The 13,571-nt window shown below is 38.4% G+C and overlaps 3 gene segments (V, D, J or C); all 3 read left to right on the forward strand.

Moving 5' to 3' along the window:
- The first annotated feature begins 3,525 nt into the window (after positions 1 to 3,525).
- Positions 3,526 to 4,096, forward strand: LOC113094507 (immunoglobulin heavy variable 3-7-like). The segment is given in 2 exon segments: positions 3,526 to 3,578; positions 3,713 to 4,096. Coding segments are annotated over 2 exon segments (360 nt in total).
- Positions 4,097 to 8,324: 4,228 nt separating this feature from the next.
- LOC113094504 (Ig heavy chain V region 914-like) lies at positions 8,325 to 9,164 on the forward strand. The segment is given in 2 exon segments: positions 8,325 to 8,433; positions 8,519 to 9,164. Coding segments are annotated over 2 exon segments (408 nt in total).
- Positions 9,165 to 12,756: 3,592 nt separating this feature from the next.
- On the forward strand, positions 12,757 to 13,302 carry LOC113094508 (Ig heavy chain V region 914-like). The segment is given in 2 exon segments: positions 12,757 to 12,831; positions 12,942 to 13,302. Coding segments are annotated over 2 exon segments (357 nt in total).
- The last annotated feature ends 269 nt before the right edge of the window (positions 13,303 to 13,571 follow it).

Genomic DNA, 13,571 nt, shown 5'->3' on the forward strand with positions numbered 1-13,571 from the left:
CCCAGCAAAAAACTTCTCAAGCCACTCTTTCCGCATTGGGGCAGCAACCTCAGCAGCTGAAAAAGGTCTCTCCCAGCAGCAGATCCAAGCTCTAGGAAGGTGGTCCTCAGATGCCTTCCAAAGCTACATAAGAACCAACCGATTCCATATCAAAAAAGTCCACCAAACCCTCATAGAGTAAACCACGCAATAAATATCTGCTCTGTTTTCCCCCGCATGTCCAGCGAGCACTAGTCTCCCAGCGGGCACAGTAAATATTTATTTGTTTTCCCCTGTCTGTCCAGCGAGCACTAGTCTCCCAGCGGATGCAGAAATATCTATTGGTTTCCCCCGTTTGTCCAGCGAGCCTCAGCCTCCCAGCAGACGCAGTAATATCTATTTGTTTCTCTGTCTGTCCAGCGAGCACTAGTCTCTCAGCGGATGCAGTAAATATCTATTTTCCTCTACCTGTCCAGCGAGCCTCAATCTCCCAGCGGACACTGTAAATACGTATTTGTTTCTTCTGTCTGTCCAGCGAGCACTAGTCTCTCAGCGGACGCAGTAAATACCTATTTTTTTACTCTACTCGTCCAGCAAGTCTCAGTCTCCCAGCGGACGCAGTTTGAATCCATCTCTTTCTGTTCTTCGTCCAGCAAGCCAAGTCTTCCAGCGGACGCAGGGATATAATTCGTTTCCCCTATCTGTCCAGCCAGCCTCAGCCTCCCAGCGGACACATTACGTATCTAGTCAACAAATCATTACATCTCACAGGCAGACGGTAGAACCTGTCTTCCCGACATTGTAAACGTTTCTTCCTCATTTATTAACCAATAGGACCTGCCTGCTCCTCCGCTTCTGCCAGAGGCAACGTGAAATCTCCTGGTCAACGACCACACTTCATAAACATGTCAGCCCACCAAATCTCTGCGTTTTGGGGGGTTCGTAGTCCGGCGGCTTTCCTTTTGCTCTCTTGTTTTGTGGGGAGTACTCTGGGTTCGGGCCACATCCCGAGCTCAGAGCCCTCCACCCGGACAGCATGCCAAATACACATAACCTTACTGTATTAATATACGTATATGTGAACTCGTGAAATGTTGTTTTGTAACAAAGTTCGGGAGGAGCAGTCGCAGTTCATTAAGCTGATTAACACAAGTGGAGACCAATCAGTAATCAACTCATGACAAGGTATAAATAACAGCAGAACCTACCTCTGTTCATTGACAGTTTTCAGCATCCCTCCTCCACAACATTCTCCTCAATACAGGTCCATCTACTCTTACCACAACTGGGGGGAGTATTCTGGGTTTGGGCCACATCCAGAGTTCGAAGCCCTCCACCCGGACAGCACGCCAAATACGCATAACCTTACTGTATTAATATACGTAGATGTGAACTCGTGAAATGTCATAATGAAATTATAGACATTAATTCAGCTTGTACAACAAAATTCCAAAAAAATCCTTATAATGAAACAAATGCATCATTTATCACCAAGTAATGTGTCATTTGAACCAATATGAAGAAAAATCCTTTGCACTCGTTTATCATTCAGTTCATTGCAAGCAAATGTGCAATGCAGATGGAAGGAGGAGTTAATGGAAACAGTAATGTGTTTTCTTCTTAAGCTGCAACAAATAATGTGTCTGTATTTGCTGACAGCACAGGTTGGACAATCATTTGACAATTATGATAAAAATTAATTTACTCTTCTTAATATTATTTTTACATGGTCAGTAAATAATGCCATTTCCTCAAGACAGACACTGCTGTCTGTTATTGTGCAGTAACATATTGGATGAGTTCTGAGTCAGTGTGATACAAAAACTGGAAAAGTCAAACTAGTGTTTATAAAACAGTCAGTTCTGGTTTTCGAATCTCATCAAAATTGCTGATTTACTGACCCTGATCCCTGAGGCTTTTCACCATTTGTACACAGTTTCACCAGTAGGTCGCGACAAGTGATTGTCTTTATGAATCAGTGATTGATTTGTTCAAAAACCGAATAATTCAAGAACAAAGCAGCAGAGACTTGTGAGGCACAATTGTTCTTCAATGGCATTGACAGAGAAAAAAACAAAGAAAATGGCAATACTGACAAAACTAAATTGTAAAGTTACTCAGTATTATCTTGTTTGAACTGTTGTATATATGTAAAATCACACTGGAAATCGTGTTGTTTTTTCCAAAACATCAGCCTGACTGTGCAAACAGATCTGTGGCCCAGTAGGAAACACAGTTCTGCTTAAATATGGCACTGTACCTAATATTTTATTATTTTTAATACATTAAATGACAAGTATTAAACTAAATTCGTTTGTGGAATATGAGTTGTGCTCATGCTGTTTCATTACCAAGAGGTGTCTGAAATTTTTTATATATGCATTTATTTGTCATTTTTTCAACTTTCACTATATAATTTTGTTGATAAACATCAAATTATAAGACCCAGATTATTAGATTTATGAAGAGGTCTCTCAGATTTACACTACAAATTGCTATAAAAGTGCAGTGTTTAAAATTATCAAAAATATTATTAATTAAAAATTAATTAGGCAACAAAATAAAAAAAAAACATGCATGGATATTGAACAACCAGTAAGAATCTCTAAATAGGCCTTCAAACAATCAAAGGTTTATATTTATATTAAGAATGCATTTATTGGACATCTAAAAACCTGATGGTGCAACAGATTATACAAGATATCAAACAGACCAAAGATTAAATGGCAAAAGAAGTTTCACATCTTGGACAACAAAATGACTATATGCAAATTCTCCATCTACTCCATGTACTAAAGAGAAGTGTGTCTTAGGCACAGAAGGAGAAATTCACATCATTTTTAATCATGATCTTCTCATCAGCTCTATTACTGCTGGCAGCAGCTGCATCATGTGAGCTTGACTGATCTTTTATTCTATCTATATCAGTGAAATAAGCTTCTGTTATCAGACATTTTGAGACATAACTAATAATACATTATTTTATTGTTATTTTCAGGTGCTGTTTTCTGTGTTGAGCTCACTCAACCTTCATCTATGGTTGTGAAACCTCAACAATCATTCACACAGCTGTGTTTTACTGTGCCAGAGAGTCACAGAAAATAAACAAGCCACAGCTCTGTACAAAAACCTGAACACATGCAAGAATCAGATATAGATAACACCAGGGGCATTTCTAGACTTTCATCAGCATCCAACACCAGTCCCCATATAAATATTATTACAGAGTCATTTACAAGCTGTGCCAGTATACAGTAATCATTAACACATAAGGATTTATTAATCCATTCACACATTTCATTCAGCTAAAAATGCTTTAAAAATATTACATAGTCATTTAACATCTATGAAAAATGTTCTCTTAAATGTCACATATTCAAATTTATTGTCACAAATTTAACGTCACATATTAATGTATTTACATTTTTTATGCACATGTAAAAGAAGAATTGAGGCTGGAGGAGGAGTTCATGCAAAACTGGGATGTTTATCTCTCATAAACTGTTTCTGTTCACTGATTGTATGTGTTTTTTGTTGAAGAGCATCATTAGCAATGGCAACAATAATTAATTCAGTCCCGATACTACTGTTTTTAAATGGTTTGTTGCTTTTTTAATAATAATAATAATAATAATAATAATAATAATATATTACTGTAAATACTTTTAGCGAGCAAATAGTTATACTTTTTTTCCTGACTTTTCAGTTTATTATATTTCTTTCTCTTCCACAGATATTCATTGTCAGACCTTCACTCAGTCTGAAGCTGTGGTAAAAAGACCAGGTGAATCTTTTCGTCTGGTCTGTACTGCCTCTGGATTCACTTTCAGCAGCAGCTGGGCATCTGTAGTGAGGCAGGCAGCTGGTAAAGGACTGGAATGGGTTTCAACTATCGGCACGTCCAGTTCTCAGAAGTACTACTCCCAGTCAGTTCAGGGAAGGTTCACAGTGTCCAGAGATGATTCCAGCAGTCAACTGTATCTACAGATGAACAGCCTCAAGACTGAAGACACTGCTGTGTATTACTGCGCTAGAGAATCACAGTGAATGAGTTCAGTGTCAAAGCAATACAAAAACCACCTTCACTGTTGACTTCACTGATGCTCCAGATGTACTGTTCCTTTTCCAAGAGGTGGCACTCTTGTCAAGGAGTCTTAGTTCACTGCTTCAAATGTCATTGAATGAATGTTAATTTTCTTGACAGAGAAATAGTCTGATTTAGAAATTCTGAAGAAACACAAATAAACCTAGCGTAGCTCCATCACAAACTATATTCTCATGTGTGCATGTTTGTAAAAAATAAAATAAAATAATAAAAATATATATATTAAATATCTGTAAATGAACAGATTTGATCAATGCATTTCATTTAAGAAGGAAAAAGTCAATGAGTACATCAGAACAAATGAATGTGAGAAAGAACATATTTCTGTAGTGCTGCTTTGATATCTGTGCATTTTTCATGCACTCATTATAAGGAATAAAGACTTTTGTTTAATTAGATTTTACATCTTAATTTTTTGTAAAATAGGTGTCAAGAGGAAACAAACAGAAGATATTTCATACTTTTTAATGGCTCATTTACAAAGAAGACGTCAGTGTTGTCAGTTTAATTTAGGGAATTTTTCGTTTTGTAGTTTGAATTTAATTTGTTCACTAAAAAGTATTGATGCAAATCTCCTTCCTTATGTAAACAGGTCCATGCGGACACAATAAAGAGCTCTTTAAGTCCTGCGGTCTAGATAGAGTCACAGGTCCCACCTGAGAGACAGAATCATGTATTTTAGATTATTGCTAATGATTTTATCTACAGCACCCAGTGAGTAACAGTATTAACACGAAAAAAAGAAAAAGAAAAATCAAATCAAAATATTGAGAAAATCGCTTTTAAAGTTGTCCAAATGAAGTTCTTAGAAATGCATATTACTAATCAAAAATTAAGTTTTAATATATTTACAGTAGGAAATTTACTAAATATTTTCATGGAACATGATCTTTAAAAGAAAATTCCATAATTTTGACCCATACAATTTATTATTTATTATTTTTGGCTATTGCTATAAATATACCTCAGTGACTTGAGACTGGTTTTGTGGTCCATGGTCACATATTACGAATTAAAAGTGTTACTGATGACTTTCTTTAACAGTCTGATTTTCACAGAAACACAAAATGTTTTCAAATGTCATAACATTTGGGCGGCATTATGCAAATCTTCCCACATTGTGATGTAGACGTGAGGGCTCTAGTCTTTGGAACTTTAGGGATCATATGTCACGCTGTCAGTTTCTGTTTTCCTGGGTGTCCACTAGTGAGCTAACTTCTCCTTAGGCACTTCACCATAGGCACTATAATTCCTCTAGTCTGGTCCTGTCTTCACAGTAATTGCACTCCAATTAATTGCACCAGGTGCAGGAAATCTACTGTCATTAGTCTCCTTATAAATACCCTTTCCCTGTTGTTTGTATGGAGGCCTTACCCTTTGTGTTACCAATGTTCTCGTCTCCCGAGACTTACCCTTGCTATCTCGTCCTCCGAGTTCCCATTCCGTTCCTTCCGGATCCCTCTTTTGTTTTGTTTGTCTCCTTGGACTGTTTGTTTTGGATTACCCTTTTTTTGTTAATAAAACGTACCTGCAATTGGATCTCTCCCTCTCCTTGTGTTTCTCTGGTGCACGAACGTTACAGAAGGACTCCATCAAAGAGATCCAGCGGTATGTCTGCTCCAATTTCCTCCCCAGCCATCAAATGGGAGAGGAATAGATTTGAGGGTACTCGCCTAGTTGTGTTCCGTGGAACCAGGGGAGGTCGCTCCGGAGTGTGTAGTCGAGAGGAGGTCTGGCAGCGATCTCCACTGTGGCCTCCCATTGACCCGGGGTTCGGATGGTAACTGGCGTTTCCCCATTGTAGACAGAGAGGGGAGAGGAGGCACAAATCGACTGAGCCAGCGATGCAATGCTTGATGGCTGCCAGTCCTGTGCCGCTACACAAAATGGCCTGCAACCCAGCGCCGCTGCGCAGCATGACCGCCAACCCAGCACCAAGAGGCAAGATGGAAATCAGCCCCACACCACAGCACAGGATGGCCGTCAGCTCAATGCCACGAGGCAACATGGCCGCCAACCCAGCACCACGGGGCAAGATGGAAGCCAACCCCACATAACAGCCCAAGATGGCCGCCAGCCCAGCGCCACAGCACAAGATGGCCGCCAGCCCAGCGCCACAGCACAAGATGGCCACCAGTCCAGCGCCACAGCACAAGATGGCTGCCAACCCAGCGCCAGGAGGCAAGATGGACACCAGCATAGCGCCACAGCACAAAGTGGCCACCAGTCCAGCGCCACAATGCAAGATGGCAGCCAGCTCAGCACCAACGCCCAAGATAGCAGCAGAGACGTTTTTGGATTATTTCTCCAGGCTGTCAAAAATCCTAGAGATTCCCAAGACTGTTCATGTCACATCTGCGGAGCCAGCATCACTGCACAAGATGGCCACCGGCCCGGAGCCACTGCAGAGGATGGCAGTTACAGTGGACTTTCCAGAGTTGAGTCAGGTTCCGGTTGACCCTCCAGAGTCGAGTCAGGTGCTCATGGACCCACCAGAGTCAGGGTTAGTCACCGTCGACCTTCCAGAGTCAGGGTTAGTCACCGTCGACCTTCCAGAGTCGAGTCACATTCCAGTTGATTCCCCAGAATCATGTCAGGTTTCTGTGGACCTTCCAGAGTTGAGTCAGGTTCCGGTTGAACCTCCAGAGTCTTGTCAGGTGCTCGTGGACCTTTCAGAGTCAAGTCAAGTCACTGGTGATCTTCAAGGACTGAGTCAAGTCACCGGGGATCTTCATGAACAAATGCAAGTCAACAATAATCTTCATGAGCAGAGTCAAGTCAGCACCAATCTTCTGGAATCCAGTAGAAACAACATAGGATTGCCAGAGTTTCATCCTCCCGTTGGTCTGGCCACATGAATGTGGTGGTCTTCTGCTCCGCCCTGGGGGACTCCGGCATCGACCACAAGGATGTGGTGGTCTTCTGCTCCGCCCTGGGGGACTCCGGCCTCAACCACAAGGATGTGGTGGTCTTCTGCTCTGCCCTGGGGGGCTTCTGCCTTGACCACATGGTTGTGGTGGTCCTCGGCTCCACCCTGGTGGGCATCACATGATGTCCTTCATGAACTTATGTTGTTGTATTTTTGTTTCCTTTTGTTTTTCTGTCTGTTTCCTTCTTTGGACCTGGCCCTCCGTCCCTCCCCCTGATCCTCCGCCGGTCCACCACCCTCCTGGACTCCTTGTTTTGTGTTACACTTCTCTTGTCTTTGTCTTCCCATTTTACCTGGTTGTCTTGTCTCTGTCTCCTCATTTTATCTGGTTGTTTTGTCTTTGTTTCCCCATTTTACCTGGTTCTCCTGTCTCTGTGTATCATGTTTTCTGGCCCTCCGTCCCTCCCCCTAGTCCTCCAGTGCGACTTATATATGTTTTTTTCCTCATCATGACGTATTTTTGGACTGATGCGATTTATACTCCGGTGTGACTTGTAGTCCGAAAAATACGGTAAGTGATTCACTCATTAAAATCTGACTAGTACTCAGGCAGTGTACAATCTTTTCTATCAGCCGTGATGTGTCGTTGCGCTGTTTTCTTTCAAACCAAAGTGTAAATACATGTAAAAAAACTTGTCCTTGTGGTGTGGCTGACACAGAAGAGTGTAAACCGCCTGCATACTCGTCAGATTTGTCAAAATGGTGCTATGATGATTTGGAGAGACACAGAGGAGAGGAATTGTTTAATAAAGTAATTATTTTTTTTTCTTTGTGTACAAAGAGTATTCTCATCACTTCACAATGTTACGATTGAACCAATGTTGGTGAATGTTGGCAATGTTGGACTAATTCAGTAATATTTTAAACAGTTATTTCAATTTCCACCAAAGTCAATTTCTGGTAAGATATCTGTACTTTTCCTTGAGTGTGGCTTTTCATACACCACAGGTCATTATACCTTTGAGTTGATTTAGGTGATCAGAGCCTGGAGTTCATCCCATCAAGTCCTGTCACCAAAAAGCCTGGAGAAACTCTGAATCTCTCGTGTAAAGGATCTGGATTTGATTTTGGACAGTACGGCATGCACTGGATCAGACAGTCAGCAGGACAAACATTCATCTGGATGGGGGTTATCTGGTATGACGCCAGTAAAACAGTGTATGCTAAAAGTGTAGAGGGACGAATATAGATCACTAGAGACAATCCAAACAGCATGGTGTACCTGAAACTCTCTGGTCTGATAACAGTAGATACAGTTGTTGCACTGTTCATACACAAAATGCTGTAATGTATGCAAATATTTCTCCTCCTACTCTCTTTATTTGAGTTTTAAGATGAAGACACGCAGCTTGTTCTCATTCGACTCAAACCATGATCTCTTCATCTCTCTGGTTGTTGCTGCTGCTGGCAGCTGTTTCTCGTAAGTCTCTAATGCTTCTTTAGAGATACTTCATATTAAAAACACTCATCGTTATACATAATATTGACCATATTTTCCCCCTCAGGTGTCCACTGTGTTGAACTGATCCAGACTGATTCTATGGTCTTAAGTCCTGGTCAGGTTTTGACACTGTCATGTAAACTCTCTGGATATACAGTGTCTGACAGCAGCTACTGGACTCACTGGATACGGCAGCCTGCAGGAAAAGCTCTGGAATGGGTTGGAGAGATAGGTAGTGATGGTAGCACATATTACAGTGATAAACTGAAAAATAGATTTCAAATTGCAAGAGACATTTCCAGCAACACAGTGACTCTGCGAGGACAGAATATGCAGACTGAGGACACATCTGTGTATTACTGCGCCAGAGAGAGAACACACAGTGATACAAAAAACCAGCAGTTCTGGTCAAAAACATCTTGAATGAAAAGAACAATAAAAAGTCCCCATACATACGGTAGGAATATGAAAAAACGACTCTTACTTATATGAGTGTTTTAAAGCCCAACAAATGGCCGAGAAATGACCAATGTTGGTGTAACTTAACAGTACAATAATTTTTTACTTGAATACAAAATGATTCATTTTTAGATAACTTCTACTATCACAGTTATAAAGTGAAGGTTAATGTCAAAGTTATTAATCTTTGACAAGAATACTGATGATATTACAATAGAAGAGCACTCTGCCAGATTAAAATTTTAGCAGATCAGTGATGTTATAGGATTAATGCAATATATTAAAACATATTGCTAACATAGTTAATTTATATATAACTATTTAATATAACTATACATAAATTATATTTACAGTCTTTCTGATGTAGGTCCAACAGATCCATACTTTCAGAATGAGGGTTATTACAGTCAACTAAAACTAAAACCATAAAAAATAGAGAAAAATCATTTTTGCATTAAATAAAATACTTTAACAAAAATAAAAAACAAAAATAAAAAAAGTAAACTTTGTTAAAACTAGCTGTTACTAAAATAAGTAAAAGTGTAGTAAATAAAAATACATATACAGACATTTACAAAACTGTCAAAAAAGTAAAATAGTAAAATATTTTTTATATATAAATAATATGTGATGTAAATAATTTGACGTTTGTAGAGCAATGAAAAAAATAACATTTAATTTATAAAGTTCAACGTTACAAATATTTAAATGAGAGAAATACATTATAATTTTGTCACTTCTATGTGTTCAACTCTTAAAAAAAAAACTCTCAGTGTTAGTAATGTTTATAAAAGATCCCTGTCATAATAATAATAACATGAGGAGAAAATTTTTTTTTCCATTCATTTACATTAGAGTATTGCATGATTAGATAATGGAATAATACATTTGACTTTACATGATCATTGCTCAATGACTCTTTCAATGTAAATAATGACTTAAATTCAAACCTAAAAGCCTTTTTGAAAATAATGTTCAGGACAGGGTTATGCACGTAAAGTATGTAAATCTCCTATTGCATATTTAAACAGCAGGCATGAGTCAGTTTACACATTCATCTGATCACTAGAGGGAGTGAAGAATAACTTCAGTTCAGTCAAACTGTGCTGAGAAACAAACCATGATCTCTTCATCTTTAGTGCTGCTTCTGGCAGTCATATCCTGAAAGTTTAGTCTATTTTCTGTGTGATACATAATTTTGTTGATCAAAAGATCATGATATCTTACTAACAGGTGTAACGGAGGCCAGCGAGTAGTGCTGTGCAGGTAAACCTCACTCCCCGATCTCAAGAGACGCACTAGCGACAGACGCTAGTGGCTGTAGCCATTTAGCCTCCTTGTTAGTGCGTCCGCCTCCCATGCCGAAAGACCCGGGTTCGATCCCCGCTCGGAGTGAGTGCGAGGACCCGGGTGAGAGGGGTTACACAGGTATTATTTGATTTGATACAGGTATTGATTCATATGAACTCACTCAGCCTGAGTCTCTGACTGTCCGTCCTGATGCCACTCTCACTATCAACTGTAAAGTCTCCTATTCAGTTACAAGCTATGCTACAGGCTGGATTCGTCAACCTGCAGGAAAAGCTCTGGAGTGGATTGGAATCATCTGGAATGATGGAAGCTTGTACTACAAGGATTCTCTGAAAAGCAAGTTCAGTATCAGCAGAGACACTTCCAGTAACACAATAACACTGCAAGGAAAGAATATGCGAGCTGAAGACACAGCTGTGTATTATTGTGCCAAAGAAACACAGTGACAGACGCCTACAGACTCCCTGTACAAAAACATTGTCATAACACAAATAAAAAGTGTTTCTGATGACTTTCTGGTTTTTAAATGGCATAATGAAATTATAGACATTAATTCAGCTTGTACAACAAAATTCCAAAGAAATCCTTATAATGAAACAAATGCATTATTTATCACCAAGTAATGTGTCATTTGAACCAATATAAAGAAAAATCCTTTGCACTCGTTTATCATTCAGTTCATTGCAAGCAAATGTGCAATGCAGATGGAAGGAGGAGTTAATGGAAAACAGTAATGTGTTTTCTTCTTAAGCTGCAACAAATAATGTGTCTGTATTTGCTGACAGCACAGGTTGGACAATCATTTGACAATTATGATAAAAATGAATTTACTCTTCTTAATATTATTTTTACATGTTCAGTAAATAATGCCATTTTCTTAGTTAGTCAGATTAAATTTAATTTACTATCGTCAGCTTTAGATTCTGTAAATGTTTTGGTGTGTTCACTTTGGTTTTTTTCCCCTCCACAGACATTCATTGTCAGTCCTTGACTCTGAAGCTATGGTAAAAAGACCAGGTGAATCTTTTCAGCTGTTCTGGACATCCTCTGAATTTTCATTCAGTAACTGTGCTGCAGCTGTTGTGAGAGAAATCCCTGGAAAAACACTGGAGTGGATTGCATTCATGTATCCAGTTTTTATAAACCGTAACAAAACAGCAGAGACTTGTGAGGCACAATTGTTCTTTCGATGGCATTGACAGAGCAAAAACAAAGATAATTGCAATACTGACAAAACTAAATTGTAAGTTATTCAGTATTATTTTGTTTACCGAACTTTTGTATATAAGTAAAATCACACTTGAATTCATGTTGTTTTTCCAAAACATCCGCCTGACTGTGATTAGACAGATCTGTGGCCTAGTAGGAAACACAGTTCTGCTTAAATATTGAACTGTTCCTAATATTTTATTGTTTTTAATACATCAAATACCAAATATTAAACTAAATTTGTTTGTTGAATATGAGTTGTGCTCATGCTGTTTCATTAGAGGTGTCTGACATTTTTGGTATATGCATTTATTTATCACTTTTTCAACTTTCACTATATAATTTTGTTGATAAGCATCAAATTATAAGACCTAGATTATACAATAGATTTATGAAGAGGTTTCTCAAATTTACACTACAAATTGCTATAAAAATGCAATGTTTAAAATGATCAAAAAAAAAAAAAAAAAAAAATAGGCAACAAAATAAAAACATGTATGCATCTTGAACGACCAGTAAGAATCTCTAAATAGGCCTCCATATCAGAGAATAAAAGGTTTATATTTATATTAAGAATGCATTTATTGGACATCTAAAAACCTGATGGTGCAACAGATTATACAATATATCAAACAGACCAAAGATTAAATGGCAAAAGAAGATTCACATCATGGACAACAAAATGACTATATGCAAATTCTCCATCTACTCCATGTACTAAAGAGAAGTGTGTCTTAGGCACAGAAGGAGAAATTCCTTAAATTAAAGACTCAGTGAAAAACAAAATCAGTTTCACCCAGGACACGTCCAAAAACACAGTGTTTCTACAGGGGAAGAATTTTCAGACTGAGGACACAGCTGTGTTTTACTGTGCCAGGGAGTCACAGAAAATAAAGAAGCCACAGCTCTGTACAAAAACCTGAACACATGCAAGAATCAGATATAGATAACACCAGGGGCATTTCTAGACTTTCATCAGCATCCAACACCAGTCCCCATATAAATATTATTACAGTCATTTACAAGCTGTGCCAGTATACAGTAATCATTAACACATAAGGATTTATTAATCCATTCACACATTTCATTCAGCTAAAAATGCTTTAAAAATATTATATAGTCATTTAACACCTATGAAAAGTTTTCTCATAAATGTCACATATTCAAATTTATTGTCACAAATTTAATGTCACATACTTATTTAATTACATACAAATGTCTGTTTTTTATGCACATGTAAAAGAAGAATTGAGGCTGGAGGAGGAGTTCATGCAAAACTGTAATGTTTATCTTTCATAAACTGTTTCTGTTCACTGATTGTATCTGGCTTTTGTTGAAGAGCATCATTAGCAATGGCAACAATAATTAATTCAGTCCTGATACTACTGTTTTTAAATGGTTTGTTGTTTTCTTAATAATAATATTATTACTGTAAATACTTTTAGCAAGCAAATAGTTATACATTTTTCCTGAATTTTCAGTTTATTATATTTCTTTCTCTTCCACAGATATTCGTTGTCAGACCTTCACTCAGTCTGAAGCTGTGGTAAAAAGACCAGGTGAATCTTTTCGTCTGGTCTGTACTGCCTCTGGATATTCATTCAGCAGCTACTGGGCAGGTGTAGTGAGACAGGCAGCTGGTAAAGGACTGGAATGGGTTTCAACTATCAGTACATCCAATACACCATACTACTCCCAGTCAGTTCAGGGCAGGTTCACAGTGTCCAGAGATGATTCCAGCAGTCAACTGTATCTACAGATGAACAGCCTCAAGACTGAAGACACTGCTGTGTATTACTGCGCTAGAGAGTCACAGTGAATGAGTTCAGTGTCAAAGCAATACAAAAACCACCTTCACTGTTGACTTCACTGATGCTCCAGAAGTACTGTTCCTTTTCCAAGAGGTGGCGCTCTTGTCATGCAGTTTTAGTTCACTGCTTCAAATGTCACTGAATGAATGTTAATTTTCTTGACAGAGAGATTGTCCAATTTCTAAATTCTAAAGAAACGCAAATAAACATTATGCATTTAATTTAAGAAGGAGAAAAAGTCCATGAGTACATCAAAATAAATGAATGTGAGAGAGAATTCATTTTTCATGCACTCATTATAAGGAATAAAGAATTTTGTTTAATTAG

Source organism: Carassius auratus, unplaced genomic scaffold, assembly GCF_003368295.1.
Source record: "Carassius auratus strain Wakin unplaced genomic scaffold, ASM336829v1 scaf_tig00215399, whole genome shotgun sequence".
NCBI lineage: Eukaryota > Metazoa > Chordata > Actinopteri > Cypriniformes > Cyprinidae > Carassius > Carassius auratus.